Consider the following 22,754-nt stretch of genomic DNA (forward strand, 5'->3'; position numbering starts at 1 on the left):
AATTCCATGCAGGCTCCACACTGTCAGTGCAGAGCCTGATGTGAGGCTCAATCTCACAAACCATGAGATCATGACCTGAGTTGAAATCAAGAGTCATATACTTAACCAACTAAGCCACCAGGTGCCCTGGAATGGCCTTTTTTAAATCTACTAAAAGTTTATTCAACTTCTCAAGCTCAGTCCAAATGTTGTGTCTTTCATGAAATAATCACTGACCACCATCCCCCACAGATGCCTTTTTACTGTTACCATAGCACATGGTTAATAATATATATGTTTACCATTCAATTCTATTACATTGATATTAACATCTAGAATGTGAGCTTCCTGAAGGTGAACATTTTTTTTTAATTTCTATATCCTCAGCATAAAACAAGCACTTAATAAATAAACAAACATTAAATTGGACGGATACTGGTTGAACAGGTATAAATCATGAATTCAATAACCTGTTATTTTATTTACTTACTTATTTGAGAGACAGACAGACAGACAGAGCCTGAGAAGGGGAGGGTCAGAGAGAAGGAGACACAGAATCTGAAGCAGGCTCCAGGCTCTGAGCTGTCAGCCCAGAGCCTGACACGGGGCTTGAACTCATAAGCCTTGAGATCATGACCTGAGTGGAAGCCGGGTACTTAACCAACTGAGCCACCCAGACGCCCTGACATGACTTTTAGTCCCTCCATATTTGTGTTTTCAGATTTGAAATTGATATTGCCTGCCTATACTTTTCTTCCATATAATGTATTCAATGTTCTATTGCTAACCAAGCCAAACCAATTTTAAGCTGGTGACCAGAGGACCGTCCCTTTATTGCCATTTGTTTCCCAGAGCAATTTTGTCCTTATTGCACTGGATTCCCAAACAATATTGCATGGGAATTTTCTACAGTGTCCACTGAGAGGTTGGGTATCCCTTAAGAATATAAAAAAATATTGTTGGTCCAGAGAGTTTAAGAGGACCAACTTTAGAAAATGGAGTCAGAGTTGCCATACATAAATCATAGTGTATAATAGTGTATACTTTGGAATCAGCAGTAATAACTAGCTCTGGGACATTAAGGTAGTTACATACCTGTTGTATGCCTCATTTTATCCTTTTGTAAAATAAAAATGAAAATAGCTGCTTGTAAGGCAGTTGCACAGATTAGAGATAATGACAATGTACACAATTGACATAATAAGCATTCAATAAATATTAACTATTATTATATAATCTACCACTTTTTCTTCTTCCTTTAGTAGTTTTGTCCTCCAGTACCTCCCAGACCCATTTTACCACTAGGAGGAAGCTCTTTAAATCCTCCTTCTCATATCACTCCAGAATAACTCCATAGCAGAGTCTTTGAATCCAAATATTCACTTGAGGAGTGCCTGGGTGGCTCAGCCAGTTGACTGTCTGACTTCTGCTTAGCCATGATTCTACGTTTGTGGGTTCGAGCCCCATGTTGGGCTTTGCACTAGCAATGTAGAGCCTCTTTACATTCTCTGTCTCCCTCTCTCTATCTGCCCTTCCCCTGCTCCCATGCTCTAAAAAAAAAAAAAAAAAAAAAAAAAATAGACATTAAAAAAAACCCCACAAATATTCACTCAAGGTCTCTGTCAAAAAGCTCTTCTTTAGGATGCCCCCAAATAGCCTCAATCTCCTACTGAATGTTCTTAGGGATTATGTAATTTCCTCCTGAAACATACATTCATGAAACCTGTCCATGGTATTTCATGGTATACTTGAACATTTTGTTAACAGGAAACTCATTTTCTCCTATGGTACTCCTTCCTTCTTTGGGTAAATACCACAATTAGAAACTATTTCTTTAATAGAATGGAAACTTATTTTTCACTGGCTTGTACCCCATGGCCTTAGCTTATACCTAGTTTTGAATTCTGATCCTGCCATTTTTTAGCTGTGAAATTAGGCAAGTTACATACTTGCTGATTTACAAAATGGACTCAATTATAGACAACTCAGATTTTTGTGTTAGTAGTGAATGAGTTGGAGTATATGGAGCTCTTAACATAATTCTAGGAATATGGTAAATGCTAAATATTTGGTATTTATTATTAATATTATGTTAATTTTCACTAATACAGTCTTAAATTGCATTCATTATTTTTAGACTGACTTGCTCTCCATAACAGTTTCTAAGCAAACAGGGAAAAATGTCCTTACTAGGTGGGAAGTAGTTACATAAATACCAGAATCCTTTGGTTCAAGCCCCTTCTATACTAATGCCTCTTTTCTATCATATAAAGTACTATTTAGTGTCTGGTACTAAGTTTGCTTTTTCTGTGCAATAATTTTCTTTATTCATCCCTGAGTATTTATAGTGAAATTAAATGAAATCATTCCATTTACAGCAATGTGGGTGGAACTGGAGGGTATTATGCTAAATGAAATAAGTCAGTCAGAGAAAGACAGATATATGTTTTCACTCATATCTTGAGAAAACTTATCTTGAGAAACTTAACAGAAGACCATGGTGGAAGGGAAGGGGGGAAAATAGTTCCAAACAGAGAGGGAGGGAGGCAAAGCATAAGAGACTCTTAAATACAGAGGACAGACTGAGGGTTGATGGGGGTGGGGGAGAGGGGAAAATGGGTGATGGACATTGAGGAGGGCACTTGTTGGGATGAGCACTGGGGATTGTATGTAAGCCAACTGACAATAAATTATATATATATATATATATATATATATATATATATATATATATATATAAAGAAAATGTGTTGTAGTCATCATCTGGAGAAGTTTAGAGTGAAAAGAAGAAGAGGTATGGAAACCAGGTCCTGTAATGAAAAAGAGAAGATTTTAGGAGTGTTTAGGAGCTTAAATTTGAGAGGACATGATACATAGCTTTGTTTAAATGGCTGCCATGTGGTCTTTCCCTAGCAAATCATTGTGTATGGTTTCAAATGTGAGAGCTAGGACTAGGGGCAGGTTTCAGCTCAGCACAAGTAAGACAATGTGAGAAAACAGATGCTGGATACCACTTGCCAGGAATACTGGAGGGTGTCGGGGGGGGGGGTGATGAATAACCAGAAAATTCCACACAACTGTGAGATTCAGTAATCTTAAAAAAACTACTTCACAGAAATCTTGCAGTCCTTCCTTTTTTCTATTGTTTCTTCTTAGTCACAGCTAATTTATTGAAATGTTCCACAAATAATTTATGTCATGTCTTTAGAAATGACTCTTAAGACTTAGCTATGTGTCTGCAATAGGAACGGTCACCTTTTTGGAATTTAGATTCTGAAGCTACAGACTGTGAAGTGGGTGAATGCCGTGTAGATCTGGCAGGAAGATGGTGATGTGAGACACTTGTTTCTATTTCTTGTGTTCCTGAATTACTATTTAAAAAAATATATATATATGTATGTGTATATATATATATATATATACACAGTATATATATATACACATATATGAGAGGGGGGATTCACAATGCTTAAAATTTTAACGTTTAAAGTGACTTCCTTTCCTCCAACTTCCATCTACCAGACTAGGTAAAGAATGCTATTTTTTCAGTTCAAACATTTCTCTGTTCACCTGTGGCAAGCCTATTAAAATAGTGCCCACAACATCAGCATTAACCATGTCCATGGATGCTTTATTCTTACAGTATTTGTACATGGGGAACCTTAATCAGCTATTTCCAGACCTTGTCTCTTATAGGCAGCATCCATGAAATTGGCCGGGTTTTTAAAGATAGTGGTAGGACCTATTTATATCTTAGCTTGAGATGACATATCTTTGACAGGAAGGATAAGCAAAATACATAAACACAAACAAACAAACAAACAAACCAAACCAAACCAAACAAACCAACCAAACAAACAAAAAAAAACAGAAAAAAAATTAAACCAACAGCCAGACGACGAGGAGTTGTTCTAGTGTATTGTAAGTGCTTTTCAATGAATAATGATGGGTAATTTTAAATGTGGAGGAAAGGTGCATCTGATGCCATAAAGCTGATGAAATCAGAAAGATAACCCAAAAGGATCTCAATATTGTTAGATTTTATAAGCAGTAAGAGCTGTGTAGGAATCCTTCTGTGAACCACAGAAATAATAAAATGCTGAGCCATTGGAACATAATCTCAATCAGCAAGATGCCACAGCTTTCCAGATTTTCTCACAGGGACCTGCTAATTCCATGCCAAAACTAGCAGTGGATTTCTTCCTTCTAATCTCCCCTAATGCCTTATTCAATTATTGTCACTGCTCTCCGACCATACAGTGTCCTTTCAGACTCTTGTTTCCTGAGTCCACCAGAAGAGGCTGAATGTCCATCAGGATGTAGTCTAAGACCATAAGCCACCTTGTTCCACATGAAAAGGCAAAAACGAGAACAAGAGAGCAAGGGAGACCTTCAAAGTTTTTCTGGTAACCTCTTCATCTACGGATTACTGGCTGGACACAAACAGGGAGAAGAGATATGAGGGGTCTGGAATATTACTCTAGTTGATTGGCAAAGGGGTGCTTGTTAGGAGGGAGGAGAAGCCAGGAGGAGGGTGAACTGGGGCATTGCAGTGCTCTGCAGGATGGCGTCGCCTCTGCCCTGGCTGTACATTATTCTATGGTGAGTAAGATTTTGTTTTTTCCCTTCAGTGCTAAGGAAAGTGAAAGCGCACACCCACTGGGTGACTTCTGTACCAAATCATGGAAGAAGCCTGGGTGGTATGGCATGTATTTGTGGTGGAGTATATGAGGGTGGATTGGACAGCCTATTTTCTCTGAGGCTGGGAGTGAGGATCATTGACTGTCTACTCACAGGGTAGAAAATACCCTAGGGAAACTTGAAGATGAAGGCAACTTCTACTCAGAAAACATCAGTCGGATCCTAGACAACTTGCTTGAAGGCTATGACAATCGTCTGAGGCCGGGATTTGGAGGTGAGAAACAGTATCTCTACTAGACCAAACATGTGTTCTCTCCTTCTCCCTTCCTGCTGTTCTAAGACCCAGAGGCTTCAGAAGGATGGCAGAGTGGTAAGGTGCAGGGGTACTGGGAAAGGCCATGTGTTCCCATCGGGTCTCTGCCCCTTCCTCTGTTCGTGACCTTTTATGAACATTATTTGAACCCTCTAAGCCTCAGCTTCCTCAGCTGTAGTGTGGGTGTATGAACAGTGCTTGCTTCATAGAGTTACGTGAGTATAGAGTGAGATTCTCCATGTAAAGCACTTTTCTTAACATTTGTCCCATTAAAGCTATCAAGATGTGTTATTGTTATAGTTTTTATTATTAGAGTATTAACTTAGTTCTTTTGCATTCCTTAAATTCCCCCAAATTGACCAGAAAAATTTCAAAATAACACAATTGGTATGAGTTTTCAGAGTTGAAAAACCCAAGGGTTCCTGCTACTGAGATTGCTTTAGGATAGGTTGCAGATTCTGACCATGAGAAGGGACTTTGTGATAAGGTCATTAATTTCAGTCTCTTTAACATCACTGGTGGTAATTGCCCCCATTCTTCTGGGCTAATTTCAGGTGCTGTCACTGAAGTCAAAACAGACATTTATGTGACCAGTTTTGGGCCCGTGTCAGATGTGGAGATGGTGAGTGACTTCTGAGTGAGGAGGGTAGTTTTATTTGGTGAAGGGAGGGCAGAGTCCCAGAACTAACAGTATTGGGCATTGTTACCAAGCTTGGTTCCAGAGTCCTAATACAATATGTGTGCTCATGCTTGGAGGGCATGGCCATTAGAGCAGATTCCTGGCTTAATCTCCCTCACATTTCACTACTTTGCTTGAATGCTTTAACCTAAGGGACTTTTTAAAGTCCTCTCTTCTGGCCACATATCATGCACTGATTTTTTTCTACAAAGGTAAGATTTTCCCCATCTTTATGAAGTCCTGGTAAATTTTTAGAGTAGCAAAAAGAAAAACCAACAAAGATGATACGCCATATAAGAGTATATTGAGAATATCTATGAAACTTAAAATATAGCTATTTTCTGTGGCACATCCTTCTCAGTATATTTTACTAAACAGTAGAGAGCATCATTTGGAAAGGCTAGTATGTTGTACCTTTTGTGTTACGAATGGACCAGTAGGTGTTCTGGGAACTCTGTTCCAGGTACAGATGGCTGTAGGATTCGTAAGAGAGTATTTATAGTAAGTGGCAATGAAAATCTGAACTAGTCTTCTAGAACAAAGTGTATCATGGTATTTTTTCATAGTTCTCAGGTACTATCTCCCCCTAAAAGTAAAATATAAATACTAAAATTGAAGTAAAAATAAATCTTTATATAGTTGCCTCATTTAATTAGGAAAATGTAACTGTGGATAAGTAGTTACTGGAGACTTTTTATCTTCTGCTTTTTTGAGTTGTCAAGAAAAGAAAAAAGCAAGAAGGGAAGAAAAGAAAGGAAGCAGTACAAGAGGAAGGGAAAGGGAGAGGGAGGGACAAAAGTAAGAAAGAAAACAGGGAAGTGAAGGAGAAGGAGGAGGACTTTATTTAAGAGATAAATGTATTAGGTCTTGAAAGAAGGGGGAGTCAGAATTATCCTGAATCCTCAATTATTTTACTATCATATTTTTCATTGACTACTGACTCACCTCCAGAATAAATAATCACAACCATATTATATTATATTATTGAAGTCTGGGGAACACTTGGAACTTCATTTTATGTATGTGTCTCATTTTTAAAGTATATTTATACAGTGGAGATTGGTTATACCCTAGACCATTATTATATGGATATATTATGTGTCAAATTATACTTTGAAAATCTAATCACCACTTGTAATAATAGGTCTCATAAAGGAACTTATAAAGTAGTCAAAGCAATTATTGGCAATATTTTGATATACTTACAAGCTGTTATTTATTATTGACTTTTGCAATGCCCTCACCATAATTCTTAAGATTTCTAATGTTATTTCATAAAAGCCACAAATTAAAACTCAAAGTTCTAATTATGCATACTTAAATGATCCTCTGAGTAATTGTGGTAACATTTGCTTTTATGTTCTCTGAGAACAATATAAAATAATTATGATGTGCAGCCAGAGTACACTTATCAAGCAAAGTTTGTCTATCCTTGGAAGTTGATTTCATGGTACCAGGGTTCTTGGAGACACCTTTGAAGGTGGACAAGACATTGAGGGGAATGGTTAGACTAACTGATGGTGGGATGGCCAACACAAAACCTAGACTGTAAATCTTTTCATATTTTTCTTCTAAGCTAATGAAGGCAAAATTGATAGGCCAATAGATGGAGAGGTGGATGACTAATAGAAAGGAGGAAGAATGTGGAAGAGGGTAAAGGTGAAGGAGGGAGGTTTGCACGACACAATACTATCTTTTATAATAATGTTTCAAACTTTGCGTTTGAGAAAAATAATAATTTACTGAAATCATAGTTTTTCTGATAGACTATTGTCATAAAAAAGTTGTTTTATTTCTTAAATTTTAGAATTGGGTATATAAGCTAGTGAATCAACTAATCTTAATAAACTATCTCCCCAGTTTGCATGAATATCTTATTTTTTTTCTTAGGAATATACAATGGATGTTTTCTTCCGCCAGACTTGGACTGATGAGAGGTTGAAGTTTGGGGGGCCAACTGAGATTTTGAGTTTGAATAACTTAATGGTCAGTAAAATATGGACACCTGACACTTTTTTCAGGAATGGCAAAAAATCAATTGCTCACAATATGACAACCCCTAATAAACTCTTCAGAATAATGCAGAATGGAACTATTTTATACACTATGAGGTGAGGTTTTCCCAATTCAGCTTCCTCTACCCAAATGATTTGTCCATCATACTAACTCGGAACCATTTATTTCAATGTCCCTAGGCTTACCATCAATGCTGACTGTCCTATGAGGCTGGTTAACTTTCCTATGGATGGGCATGCTTGTCCACTCAAGTTTGGGAGTTGTAAGTTACAAAAGACTTCTGAAAGCCAAATAATGCATTCAAAATATACAATTATTTGATTATAATCAGAGACTGGGAAGCAAAAGAGAAATATTACTATGATACTCTCAGTGAGATTCCAGGAATATACTCACTTAATCATGTCTGTCAATGTTATAAATAGAGGTTTTAGTCACACAGAGTAAAGAATACCGTTAAAGAAAATTTATGTTTGTATTTTCCTTTTTATATGGACAAGATTTGCTCTAAAAAGGAAAAACACAACTAGTCATATTCACTGCTGTTTGTTTAAAAAATTCAGATGCTTACCCCAAAAGTGAAATCATATATACATGGAAAAAAGGACCACTTTACTCAGTCGAAGTCCCAGAAGAATCTTCAAGCCTCCTCCAGTATGATCTGATTGGACAAACAGTATCTAGTGAGACAATTAAATCTAACACAGGTAAGAATTAGACCAACTCATGAATGCAACCCAACAAGGTGACCCCAATGCACATTTTCAAAGTATATATTTCTTTCTTCTTTGCATTAGCCATCCTCAGCTACGCTTGCTGTTTTGAAGTGATGAGTAGCTTTCTTTAAAATTGGTTTTGCAACCATGTGCGTATAAGGATTTGTGTAACCTTGGGATGAGTAGTTTTCTATGTATATGACACAAAGAACACCACCAAAAACAGTGAGCTGATGTATCTATCATTCACTGATTAAGTATCTTTGTCATACATTGAAATATGCCTTTGCTTGTTTTCTTCTAGCCCATGTTAATTTAAAGATCTGCAAGATTTATTTCCAGCTGCATTCTTTTTGCATACTGTCAAGAGCAATAATTCTGATATATGTGTCTTCCAACAGGTGAATACGTAATAATGACAGTTTATTTCCACTTGCAAAGGAAGATGGGCTACTTCATGATACAGATATACACTCCTTGCATTATGACAGTCATTCTTTCTCAAGTGTCTTTCTGGATTAATAAGGAGTCTGTCCCAGCCAGAACTGTCTTTGGTATGCTTCATTCTTTGGCTATACTTCACCCATCCTCCAGCAATTATTGCTTGTGTATTTTAGGGGAATATTCACACTAGTGCACTTTTTCAATCCACAAAGGAAATAGACTCCTATCTTATTCAGGCATATGTATTACATAAAATGACCCTTATATTATCCTAAGCTGTGTGGTGAATCTACAAAAAATTTGTCTTAGCAAGAATTCTGGCTGGATTCCTGTGACTTTCATGTGCCCTATTAAGGAGGCTTTTTTGTTTCGTTTTAGTTTTTTTTTTTTTTTTTCTTTTTTAAAGTCTCAGGATGCTTGGGTGGCTCAGTCAATTAAGCACCCAACTCTTGATTTGGAATCAGGTCACGATCTCCTGGTTCATGAGTTTGAGCCCTGCGTGGGGCTCAGTGCTGACAGCTGACCCTCTCTCCCCTCCTCCCCTGTGCTCTCTCACCCTCTTGCTCTAAAAAATAAATAAATGAGCATTAAAAAAATAAAATAAAATCTTAATTTGCTATTTCATAACTAAGGAAAAGCAGAAAAGTAACAACTGACATGTAAACCCATGAAAACAAAGGCTAAGATATTGAACCCTGATATATAAATTATATCTAATATATAAATTAAATCTTGCTTTTATTAGATTGAATTGTAAAACGTTGCCATTTTTCAAGATCTGAAAATAGTTAAATATAACCAATTTCCCATGGTTCAACATAAATAATGAGCTCCATTTATGATATATAGAATCACTATTAGTTTTGATGGAACAAAATGTAATAAGAGAAAGAGCTGTAAGCGAAAATATCATCAACAACAAAATCCCATTTTTTTCCGAGTTTTCATGATTATAATTTAGAAGTTCATAGGTAAGACCTGAGTTGAACTGAAATCTCACATGAATTTTGACTTTTTAATTTAGTATATTTTAAAATAGACCTCCTTCTGCAAATTATAAAAGAATATCTATACAATGATGTTGACCATCTTGAAATTACATAAATTCCCCAAGTATAATACAAGACATGAAACTGTTGACAACTCAGTGATGAAATTATTTTCTCATGAGTAAATATTTTATCTTAAAATCAAGCTAGAAATTTTAAAAAATGAGGGACTTAATGTATGTTTACTATTCATACCAGATAGATTTCTTAAATATGATAATAGATATTATCATCTATTCAGATAGATCAGGAGTTCAAGGTTTTAGTACTTACATGATAATTACTTGCTGTGAGTTTTCTTAAGAAGTAAACAACTAGAATTATTTGCGAGTTAAGCTTTACAATAGTTAAACTAAATCAAATTAAAAAATATTTTTTGATCAACTCCAGTGTACATGCCACTGCACTGGGTACTGAAGGATACAAAAATTTTAATACCTATGACAGTAATTGTCAACAATTAAAAAACAAAAATAACATGGGCGCCTGGGTGGCTCAGTCAGTTAAGCGTCCGACTTTGGGTCAGGTCATGATCTCACTGTTTGTGGGTTTGAGCCCCACGTTGGGCTCAGTGCTGACAGCTCAGAGCCTGTAGCCTGGTTCAGATTCTGTGTTTCTTTCTCTCTCTCTCTGCCCCTCCCCTGCCTGTGCTCTCTATCAAAAATAAATAAACATTAAAAAAAACAACAATAACAAAAATTACATTTGCAGAACATTTAATCCACTGACACATTGTCATTTGATGTTATTATCAGATTCTAAATGCTAATGCTGCATTTCTCATTCTTTTTCATTTTAGGGATCACCACTGTTTTAACCATGACCACACTAAGCATCAGTGCCCGGCACTCCTTGCCAAAAGTGTCGTATGCAACTGCCATGGACTGGTTCATAGCTGTTTGCTTTGCTTTCGTCTTCTCTGCTCTTATTGAATTTGCGGCTGTCAACTATTTTACCAATCTTCAGACACAGAAGGCCAAAAGGAGGGCACAGATTGCAGCCTCACCCCCAGTGACAATATCAAAAGCGACTGAACCCTTGGAAGCTGAGATTGTTTTGGTAATTGTTTACTTTTCTAATGTTACCTACCAGTTAGGAAAAGGCAGCCAAATGGTGATCACAAACAACTCAGTAGTCCAAAAATACTATTAGTTGAGCACAAGTTACATAATTCTGGTTCTAAGGCCAACTTCTTTTCCAACTTCATAGAAGAAAAGAAACCTGAAGCAGCAATCCTTCATTTATCTTTGCTCTAAACTTTTGGCATTCTTCTTTTATCATCCTCACTGGTACTAGCAGATTCCGTGCTCTCAGAGGAGATGAGAAAATTCTTCTCAGCCTTTAGATGTTTCCTTTGAACAGGTTTACTTCTACCAACTAGGGAGAATAAAGTGAAAAAGAAAAAGTTCCTAATGAAGCTTCAGAGTCTTAGGGAAATAAACAGGGACTCCTATAGAATAGACAATTTTTGTTAGAAATTGTCTATTTGCTGCTTTATTTCATGAAGGCAAGATGTGAATAGTAGGTTCTGTGAATGCTGAGTCATAAGCAAAGTTTTTGATTTACGTGAAAACATTCTCATGTTCATATTTGTATATTAAATGCATATATCCCAACCTGTTCTTATTCAAAGACTTAATAATAAGTGATAAATACCTATAAAATTCAGTTTAGATTTTCTGTTGCTCAGCTCTGGTCCTCAAAGGTTTTTTGAAAAAGAAATAAATGATAGCATTAATAATTCAAGGGTCATGAATGTGTCCCCAAATTTCAATTTCACATCTGAGTAAATTCTCACAACAGTTCAACTGCACACACTTTTTTTAATGGATTTTAGAACTTATTGACAAATGCAAGTTTTTATGTCAATGCAAATTCCAAATAGTAGTTCTTAAAACAAGAAAATTTTGCTCTGTAACATCAAGTACTGCAAACACTTTGAACTAAAAATGTCTTTATAACCAATTATTGTGAACATTTCCAAATCACGGAACCACATGAAGTCTAGGTAATCCTTGGTTAACTTTAATGACAAAAATTACTATGTGTGTTGACTTCTGAAATACTCAGGCATGTATTTGGGTAAAAAGATGATACTTTCCTATTGAAACATCTGGTTTGATATACTAAGAAACAAGTTTCTTGGTGTATTTCTTGGAATCTATTTTCTCCAAAGATAAGATAAAATAAGATATAATTTAAAGATTTTTTTTCTTAAATTAGCTCTCATTAAAAAAAAAGTTTACCATTCTTTTTACCAGTGATCCAGACTAACTACCTCTGCTTACAAATCAAAAACAGTGTCTCAGAGGGGGGGAAATGTTAGTTACTAGTTGGTAGGAAAACTAGAAATTGATTCCATAAGTCCTGATATCCACCAGAGGCAGAAGCCATCCCCTCCCCAATAATTTCTCAAAGGTTGAAATATAAAGGAATGCATACTGCAATATAAAATATTTTCAGAATGCTAGGCCATTCCCAAAATTCTTCCTATGACCTAATGTTGTTTTCTTTATATAAATGTTTTTGGTTTTTTTTTTTAATTTTTTTTAACATTTATTTATTTTTGAGACAGAGAGAGACAGAGCATGAACGGGGGAGGGTCAGAGAGAGAGGGAGACACAGAATCGGAAGCAGGCTCCAGGCTCTGAGCCATCAGCCCAGAGCCCGACACGGGGCTTGAACTCAGGGACCGCGAGATCATGACCTGAGCCGAAGTTGGACGCTCAACCGACTGAGACACCCAGGCACCCCTATATAAATGTTTTGAAAGGCCACAAAAATATCAATTTTATATCAAAAAAGATGCTACTCTGAAGACTCAGTCCAAAACACTTGAAAATATTTTTTTTTCAGAAAATATTTTTGAGAATTATTTTGTTGGTAAAAATAAGTGATTATGTTATAAACTGTCTGTATATATATAGACATATAATCAATATATGTCCCAATGGCCATACATTATCTTAACATGTGTCTATAGAGAAAGAAGAATTGGTATTTATCAGAATTCAGTTTAACAGTTTTCTTTGAGAAATGCAATTAAAATCAAAAGAGAAATTCATGAAAGACAAGATAAAAAAATAACTCGAATGATTTTAAATATGTTCTTTGATCTGATATTGAGATAAAAAGAAAGACCAACTTCCTTATTCAATTCTTTTGGAATATGGATTACTGAGAGGAAAATGACTTCAAATCCTTGGAGAAAGTATAGAGTTAGCATTCCCTATGTCTATTATTTTAAAGGTATAATTTATTAATAAGATGGAACTTAAGATCTCAGGTTTTCACATAAGCTATCTTCTATGATTCTAAAATAGTAACCTATAATGAGCAGGTCCTTTGGGAAGCTAGATAAAAAATGCATTTTAAATCATCTCAAAGTTGACTGCAAGTTGACTTTTTTCTTATGAAAAAATTTATTTCTTAACCTGGTTTCACTTAAAATATTTTAAGGCAATGGAAAGCTGCATTTTGTTTCTAAAAGGCTGGTCAAATCATAAAAATAAAAATAAAAACCAAAATAAGCAAACCTAACAATGCAAACCTTGTAGGTATCAAAAATAAATATAGATGATTACATAGAACATTTACATTTTATTTATTCATGTCAAACTTTGGCAATTTGCCTTATATAATGCAGAGGAACAAACATAAATTACACATTTGCAGTTTATACAACACAATGGTATATTATGATTGCCAGGTCATTTTTTCTTTCAAATACCATGACATTTAAAAATGGCTATTCAGTTGTAATCAAAATAACATTACTTGAGTAATTTGAACATTAAAATAGCAAACCAATGTGGTGAGGTTGAAGTAAAATTACGTGCTTAGATATTTCATGTGATTCTAAGTTTATATTTTAATGTCCTCATTGCTTTTCACAAGAAACTACTTAGAATGAATATGGGAGAAAGTTTATCACTTTGATTTTGACCTTGAAATGTAATATAATAATGGCAAAGAAATTCAGGAGTTTTAAATGTAGTACTCAAACCCAAAGAGACATCTAAAACTAAATCCTCAGCAGTGTTCTGTAGACAAATGATCCTCCTGGTTTTAAGGCATTTGGAAGTAGATACTGGGTTTTCTTTCCTTCTTCTTTTCTTTCTTCATTTCTTCCTTCCTTCTTTGTTTCTTTTCTTTCTTTCTTTCTTTCTTTCTTTCTTTCTTTCTTTCTTTCTTCTTAGATTTTGAGAAGAAACTGTCCACAGCTTCTTTCTTTCTTGCTTATAAGGTATCTTCCTTATTATTTTTATCTGGCATGCTCTCTTGGGATTAGAGAGTTATTCTTATCTTCATGTTTCATTAATTATTATGTGACTAGGGTATATTTATTTTGTGTGTAAGACCAAGTTTGGACCTCAATCAATTTCTGGATTTTTTTCTAGTTTCCTTGTTATTTTAAAGGTCTAAGCCCTCATTCCTATGTTCCTAAGAATGAATTCCCCCACCTATTGACACATCCAGTGTAGCTTTTCTTCTTCACAGGAGGTGTGATATTCTTGGTAAATTATCTACAAACAAAATTGCCCAAAATTTCATTAGCCAGGACAATAATTATATTTATACTGATTATGCTGTTTATTCATTTATTTTTTTTTCTTTTCATCTGGAACCCATTTATTGAATACCTATGTATTCATTGAACTATTCATACCATAAGTACTTGTTAAATGTTTTTATGTTCCATATCCTTTGTAGAATGCCGGGGATACATTTAGTGATTGACATCAATAGGGCCTCTTCCCTCACAAGCTTCTTGTTCAACAGGAAGAAAGACAAACCAATAAGCCATGACAAAACATTGTGATAAAGGTTTTGGTTAGAGATGTATAGTGGCTAAGGAAGAGCCATGTGAGAATACCTAACTCGACTGGAGGGGTCATGATTCTGAAAGAAGTGATGCCTAAGCTGAGATAGAAGGATGAACCTGGTCCTGTTCTAGAAACACTAAGTCAATTGCTAGAAACTTGGGCATAGAGAGGAAAATAAGACATATTATGTCCTTTTTATAATCCCTTTCAAGGGTGGGATGATCTGCTCAGCCATTATTATGTTTCCCTCCACCTATGTAAAGAGATACAAAGCATATAATGAAAGATTTACCTCCTGCATTCCAAATATTGCCAAGATTTCTTTGAATACTATCATTACTCTGTAGAACTAAGGGTTAAAGTAAGTTAATGAGAGACTCTGAGTCCCTTCACCATGGTTGTGCTATTGCATAAATTATAGAGAGGGTAGTGTGGATTAGATGAGGGATGTAGGTGGTTAGTTCTTTCCCCATACCCTCTATCAAATCCCCATCCAGTATTTCCTTCTCTACCCTCTAAGCATTCCAATATGGTTTTTAGACATGTGCCCCACACCACTAACCCACCAGATTGCTGCCAATAAGCTGCTTCTTTATAGAAATTCTGGAATAGTCTCTGTCCCAATTCTACCAGCTATTACGTAGATGCAAGAAAATTTGATGGAATTTTTATTTCTTTCATAGTAATTAATATAATAGTGGTTTTTTAAAAAAATATCAAGTACTAAATGTTTTCAAAAATGTTTTCTCTTGGAGTGCCCGGGTAGCTCAGTCGGTTAAGCATCTGACTCTTGATTTCGGAGCAGGTCATGATCTCACAGTTCTTGGGGTTGATCCCCGCATCAGGCTCTGTGCTGAGTGTGGAGCCTGCTTAAGATTCTTTCCCTCCGTCTCCCTTTGCTCCTCTGGCACGTGTCATCTCTCTCTCTCTCTCTCTCTCTCTCTCACCCTCAAAAATATTCTCTCTTATATTTGTTGCCCTGTTTGCTGGTTCTAAAAACAGATGCTTTGTTTGTTCCTTGAGTAATGCAGCCCTGGTTAGAATCTCTCTCTTGTGAGGTAACCCATTGCCCCCTCCTCTATAACATATTAGATTCACTGAACGTCATATCACAATTGCCTTAACCACTTTCCAAATGTCTTATCCTTACATCAAATAACTGATTGTCATAAAGTCCACTTTGACTCCAAGTACCTTTGCAATGTGGCATTACTTAAAACAAAGCAGTACTCTATAAATACCCAGAGCAGGATGGCATTCAGCAGCAGGGGAGCGCTGGAAAAATTCAAAACCACAGGTGTTCCACTCAAAACAGTGACAGCCCCAAGCTGAGCCCTCATCTGGACTCTGACAAAAACCTATTTTACCATCAGCTGAAGCTGCTGGGCTTACAATAGAGCAGGCGGGGTCTGATGCAAACCTGTATCTTGAATGGCTTGCAAAATTGGCTTTCTTTTCATTTCAGAAATTCAATGTGATTCTTCTAAATCGTAGTCCAGTTTTCTGTATTGCCAATTCCCAATTATGCAGGAACTGATTGTCCAGCATGTGGGTTAGCCAGGCCTCTTGCATTTCCTTGAGCATATCGTATTTACTGCTGCTAGAAATACCCCCAATCACTGCTGGGTAGTGAGATAGCTGTGACTCTAAATCAGTGATACTCAGCGGTAAGGCTTTTCTCCCCAGAGAATATTTGGCAATATCTGGAGATATTTTTGGTTGTCACAACACTGGGGAGTGGGTTGCTGCAGGTATCTTGTGAGTAGAGCGCAGGGATGCTGCTCAACGTCTCATGATGTACAGGACACAACAAAGAAGTATGCTACACAAAAGGTCAATAATTCAGTGGTTGGGAAGCCATGCCCTGAACCTTAAAGCTGATGGGAAGAAACCACAAAAATGATTAAGAGTGTGATTGGTAGCATCACAGGCACTGCCAGTAATTGTGTGAACTTCCTGCTTAAGCCTTCATTTGTTCATCTTTAAAATGAAAATAATACTATTACCTTATAGATTTTTTCTAGGAATAAGCAAAATAATGCATGCAAAATGCTGTGCAGTGCTTGTTACTGGTAAGCATTTAGATATGGTACTTACAGTATAATATGAAACAACATACTAAAATATAATGTAAAACAATCATAAAACTTTTTGTTTTCTCCTCTTTGCCTGACTAAGAAATTCTGGAAATTTTTAGATTTTCATTCATTTGTTGAATCAGCATATGTTTATTAAGAATATATTCTGTTCTATGCACTGGCTAGGCACTGTGGCACACTCATACTTAAGAATAATATGCCCTGTGAGGTGCCTGGGTGGTTCGTCAGTTAAGCATCTCACTTAGGCTCAGATCATGATATCGTGGCTCATGAGTTCAAGCCCCACATGTGCTCTGTGCTGACAGCTCAGAGCCTGGAGCCTGCTTCAGATTCTGTGTCTCCCTCTCTCTCTGCCCCTTCCCTGTTTGCAATCTGTCTCTCTCTCTCTCTCTCTCTCAAAAATAAATAAATATTAAAACAATTTTTTTTAAATGAAGAATATATGCCCTCTACCAATAAGTGGATTTCACGTCAGGAAAGGAGATAAGGCACAATAATGTTTAGAAGGAAGAATGTAAGAACATGATAATAACTTTAAGGCAAAAAAGTATTCTCTCATATATATATATATATATATATATATATATATATAATATCTATCCATCTATCTATAAATCTATTAGATAAATATATCTTACATTTTCTTCCTCAAATTCTTAACAAAAAGAAAAAACTTAATTCCTAACTTTAAAGATGGAAACTTCATTTAGTAGGTAAGTAGTATATGTGGAATTGCAATCCAGGGCTCTTTGACTCTCCTGTCTTAACTCTTCAGCAAGCCTCCATAGAGATTGTTTGGAGAAATAGATGAGGAAATGGCAAATCTTTAATTCCAAGGTAATGTCATTAATTTTTTCATGGTGTTTGGTCTTGAGTGATGTTGCTTAACGCTGGACAAAAGTCATTTGGTAATTCTTATTAAGTTATGTGTGACAATGCCAAAAGATTGACAAATACCTTTTTGCCCCACAGCTCTAAAGAGGGGAAGATAACACAATGCTTTATATTTTTATGGCAGATTATGTTTTATAATCACTTTTTTGTCTCAATGAATTTTTTTTTATGTCTACCCTGTTTCTCCTTAAAAAAGAAATGAACACAGGCAATGCATGCCATTAAAAATCAAGGTGAGTTTAAAAAGAGAATCTGCTTTAAAGGCTTGCCCTCTTTCTACTCCATCACGATCCTTGGAAATTTTACTAGAGTAAAATTTGAGGAGGATAACTCTTTTTGGAAAATGCAACAGTAATACATTTTGCTCTTTTATGTGGATTTCAATAACATACTCAATGGCTGAAAATTCCAATTAGAATCTGAGATACACAATAGAAAGCTCTTGAAAGAAGTTACTGTGTTTATTTCCTAAGACAGGCAGCATACACTGAGACCAAAATACCACTACTCTGGTCCTATCCTCATACTGACTGGTGACCCTGAGCACAGTAGTCCTTATTTGTCACATGTTTTTTAGTAGAAAGTGTCACTTATTTCCTAAGGTCAGCAGACTGAAACCTCTACTATTTTAAATTATCTTCTACTCCCAAGACCTATGATTTATTTAATTCTGTCCAGAATACCTAGCTCAATTCTGCACCAATACCTAACAAATAAAGATACACTTTCCTTGAAATTCACCATGGGCGTGAGAAATAAAACTTGACTATAGAGATTCATTTTCGTTTTTGGTGAAGAGAGAGATTTTCCCATGGTCTCTAAAAGCACACTGGGCTTTAACTGTCAATGATGTCTATTATTATTTAGATACTCAGTAAATTCCATGACAAATCAAAAGCAAAATTCAGGAGAGGAAGATAGAAAGAAGAGTTTCTTGGAATTGTTGTTTCTCACACTCCAAATGTCACCACATCGGCAGGTCACTCTGGTCCTGTGGCTCAACCAGCACAGGGGAGGCAGCTGCCTCATCCTGTTGCCGCGGGGTTGCTGGCTAAAGCCACAGGAGTCTGCCCATGTGAGTAACATACCCTGCCAGGCATCAAAGTGATGATTTTGCTGCCAGGGAGAAAACAAGGCAGTTTTACAAGAGCAGAGATAATGTACAACAAGTGTTCGAAGGCAGACCCAGCAACGACAACCTGGCCACAAGGAGAGTGACTATTACAGGATGTAGACAGGAAAAGATACAAATCAAAGGAAGATTCCCTAGTCTCTAACAGTATGAAAAGAGGCTAAAGCAAACAGAATTAGAGTCTCTGAACTAGACCCAATCCTTCAAAGTAAAAACAAGAAAATGTGGGGATGATGAAACAAGCATTGAAATTGACCAGCGTAGTTTATTACTAGTCACCATAGCTGTGCAACTATGGATGAGGCATTTTCACCTCCACCCTCTGGACTTAGACTTCTCACCTAACAATTAATATGCTAAATATCTCTTTAAAGACAAAAGTTAGTTGTCTCATGATTTCAAATGATAAAAAAGAACATATAACAATTCTGAGGTCAGTCAATGAATCATTTTTTGGTGACTTAGAATGGAGGGAGACCAGTGGAGAAGTTCTGAATGGGAAGCAGAAAGCTCTCAATATAAAACTTCTGGGCTTAAGAGGCAATTGTATTTCAAGGAATGAACAGTCATCCCATGCAATTTAAAGGTATTGATACTTTGCCACTGGCTTTTCACATATACAAGCACCTTAATATTTTTTGTTGTTGTCATCTCAGCTGGTTCAAATTTATGAATGTGTGATGATAAAGATGTAGGCTAGAAGAATGATATCAACTAACTGAACTGCTATATTTTCTTCTTTTTTTAGTGTTTGTTTATTTTTAAGAGACAAGAGTGCAATCAGGTAAGGGGCAGAGAGAGAGGGAGATACAGAATCCAAAGCAGGCTTAAGACTCTGAGCTGTCAGCACAGAGCCCAATGTGGGGCTCGAACCCACGAGCCATGAGATCATGACCTCAGCCTAAGTTGGATGCTTAACCAACTGAGCCACCCAGGCACACCGCTATATTTTCTTATATTAACTAATTGTCCATATATTCCAAAGTGAATTCCCCTCTCGTTGCCCACACTCATTGCCCTATAGGCTTATGCATCGCCAGCAGTTGCAAGTGGCTAGATAAACCTTTGTAACACGGTTCATCTCTTCCTAATAGCCTAATGCTCAACACAGTTTCTTGGATGTGGAATATGCTTGGCATCAATTTCTGATGGATTAAATTATAGGATGTTAGATAGAAACAAAACATTTTTTTAAACTTAACACTTTCTTGGAAAAGCAGCACTATCAAATACTATTAACAATTTGCTAATATTTTATCTTACATAGTAAGTAGTCAATAAATATCTGTCAGTGATGAAAAAGTGAATAACTAAGTAATCTCTAGTCTTTTACCTAGGCTGACTTTTATGTCTTTTCCCTACAGCATCCTGATTCCAAGTATCATCTGAAGAAAAGAATCTCCTCTCTGACCTTGCCAATAGTTCCATCCCCTGAGGCCAGCAAAGTCCTCACTAGGGCTCCTATCTTACAGTCAACACCTGTCACACCCCCACCACTATCTGCAGCCTTTGGAGGCACCAGTAAAATAGACCAGTATTCTCGGATTCTGTTCCCTGTTGCATTTGCAGGATTTAACCTTGTATACTGGGTAGTTTATCTTTCCAAAGACACAATGGAAGTGAGCAGCAGTGTTGAATAGCTTGCAGCCAGGATAACTTCTATTCTATAAGTTCTCATTTTCTAATTTTTAAAAATAGCATTAAGAATTGTATGGATGCTTTTCTGAACATTGAAAACCTGTAACACATAGCTTTGAGTAAGCATATTTGGGCCAAAAAGCAATAATGTTACCCCTCAAAACTGGAAGTTGAAGGTTGTTGAAAACTGACTTTTCTATATGTTAGAGGAAGAATTTGTATGAGAATAAGATGCCCTGAAGATGAATTTGCCAATCTTTGTCTTTCAATGTTCAATATTTTAATTGTCACTGTGAAGAGCATTAACCACAAAGATAAAATAAGAAATGCTAATACTTCCAAAGGTTGCCTTAAAATATGTTTATTTTGGCTTAGTTGTCAAAGAGTACACAATATAAATAGTCTAAATATTTATCAATAGGTTAATACCAGCATGTTGAAGGCCTTTGTGCTAGTAAAATGGTTTCCAGTGACATTGTTAAGCCTGTATTAACAATTAACAGTTAAGCCTGAACTTAGCCATTTGTTTTTAACCTTGCTGTGCTATTTTACCTCAATAAATACATAAAGTATGCATATGTATATCGCTTTAATTAAGCTGCAATACAGTGGTGTTTTTTCTCATTAGGAGCTCCTTTAAAAATAATATGCTCATCATAATTCCATGAGATTGTAGAAAAAAATGAGACTATAAGGAAACTTTGTTATATTTTGACTGTGGTTATATCTCATATTTTCTACCTTTTTAAGTATGCCACTAAATAAAACAAAAATAAACATGGTTCCCTGGATCTGGTTAATAAAGATAGGGAAAAAGAGCTTTCTCTCAAATATGAAGAAATGAAGTGGTTACCTCTACCCGATGTTAGAGTCCCCAGTGATTCTGACAGGTAGAAGGCATGGGACAGGCAGTCTCAGTCATCTCACTCTAAACAGAGTTAAGTTTGTATTCACAGAGATGATTTTTCATGTCTTTCCTGCTTCACTCAACATGCTTTCGGTTGTAAGATGAATAAGGTCTGAGCATCCAGTGTATAATATGACAACTAGAGTACAGCGCTATATTACATAATTAAAATTTGGTAAGAGAGTAGAACTTGAATGTTCTCAGCAAAAAAAAAAGGTAAATATGTGAGGTGATAGATACATTAATTGACTCACTCAGTGGGGAGAATCATTTCATAATGTATTCATATATCAAATCATCACATTGTACACTTTAAATACCTTGTGATTTTGTCAATTATACCTCAATAAAGCTGAAAAAAATTAATTGAGACTATTTCTCTTTTTATGCTATCCTACTTCTCCCTGATTCTAAGTCCAGCCATGTTTCTCCCATATTGAATGATACTCTTAGAGAAACAGGAACTAGGAGTAGGAAAAAGCATGTGATGTGGTTTGTCCAAACTGATAAACTCTTCATTGCTGTTGTTGGGGCTTAAATATCATTGATATCATCCTGAGCTATGAATGCAGAAAAAAACATTTTGAGATTACTACTCGAGTTAATACAGAAAAATGGGAAAATTCTACAGCCTAACAAATGACAAGTTAATTGAAATAGCTCTCTACGGGGGGGGGGGGGGGCCGCCGCGGGAGACAGAGAACTCCATCCAACATCTCCATTAACTAGCTCCGTGACCAAATCTCTTGGTCTCTGGGAGACTTCCTTCTATTCTCAGCTATAGGATAAGAAGAATGGATCAGATGCCCTTTTGAGGTCCTTCCATTTTGAACAATTTATACTTGTGTCATTCCTATTCTTTTATATGTAAATTAAATTAGTCTAATTATATAGGGCCTGTTTCTGTTTTAGAAAGTACATTAAATGCTAGGCAGAGGTTAATCATCTTATACTCTATGTTACATTTAACCTTCCTCACAAATCAGTAAAGTATGTACCACTATTATCTTCCATTTATTTATTTATTTATTTATTTATTTATTTACTTATTTATTTTTGAAAGTGAGAGAGTTGGGGGGTGGGGAGCACAGGGAGAGGTAAAGGAAGAATCTTAAGCAAGCTCCACACCCAGTGCAGAGCCTGATGCAGGGCTCAACCTCACAATCTTGAGATCACAACCTGACTTGAAATCAAGAGTTGGACATTTAACCTAGTGAGCCACCCAGGCACCCCAGACTTCCATTTCAAATAAGAAACCAAGGTACAGAGAAGATAACTAATTTTCTTCAAAAGCCAGTGGCACTCAGATGGTATAACTGAGAGCCACACCCACATAGTGCGAATCCATAGCTTGTTCACATAGCCATAACCATACATATCCTCATCAAACCCAGTGTAACTCTGTTCTTTAATCCCCTCCA

General features: G+C 36.2%; 1 protein-coding gene across 4 annotated transcripts; it reads left to right on the forward strand.

Moving 5' to 3' along the window:
• Positions 1 to 4,114: 4,114 nt before the first annotated feature.
• Positions 4,115 to 21,584, forward strand: GABRA6 (gamma-aminobutyric acid type A receptor subunit alpha6). 4 transcript variants are annotated; one of them, XR_005781130.1, is made up of 11 exons: positions 4,115 to 4,581; positions 4,776 to 4,894; positions 5,488 to 5,555; positions 7,503 to 7,723; positions 7,808 to 7,890; positions 8,192 to 8,335; positions 8,746 to 8,898; positions 10,637 to 10,896; positions 17,538 to 17,599; positions 19,537 to 19,572; positions 20,153 to 20,233. XR_005781130.1 is itself a non-coding variant. In XM_040443991.1 (10 exons), exons 1-10 carry the CDS (start codon positions 4,544 to 4,546, stop codon positions 20,426 to 20,428), a joined length of 1,398 nt encoding a protein of 465 aa, XP_040299925.1. In that variant the 5' UTR covers positions 4,118 to 4,543; the 3' UTR covers positions 20,429 to 21,584. The 4 variants fall into 4 exon arrangements, 3 of the variants coding, with proteins under 3 accessions (XP_040299925.1, XP_040299936.1, XP_040299944.1); XM_040443991.1 differs by lacking the exon at positions 17,538 to 17,599 and having other exon boundaries at positions 4,118 to 4,581; positions 20,153 to 21,584; XM_040444002.1 differs by lacking the exons at positions 17,538 to 17,599; positions 19,537 to 19,572 and having other exon boundaries at positions 4,128 to 4,581; positions 20,153 to 21,584.
• Positions 21,585 to 22,754: the final 1,170 nt, after the last annotated feature.

Source organism: Herpailurus yagouaroundi, unplaced genomic scaffold, assembly GCF_014898765.1.
Source record: "Herpailurus yagouaroundi ecotype Mexico unplaced genomic scaffold, PumYag 29, whole genome shotgun sequence".
NCBI lineage: Eukaryota > Metazoa > Chordata > Mammalia > Carnivora > Felidae > Herpailurus > Herpailurus yagouaroundi.

Coding starts and splice junctions, on each gene's coding strand:
- GABRA6 (XM_040443991.1), top strand. CDS start 4,544: ATGGCGTCGCCTCTGCCCTGGCTGTACATTATTCTATG. Junction 8,336..8,745: donor GACAATTAAATCTAACACAG/GTAAGAATTAGA, acceptor GTCTTCCAACAG/GTGAATACGTAATAATGACA. Junction 10,897..19,536: donor TGGAAGCTGAGATTGTTTTG/GTAATTGTTTAC, acceptor TTCTTTTTTTAG/TGTTTGTTTATTTTTAAGAG.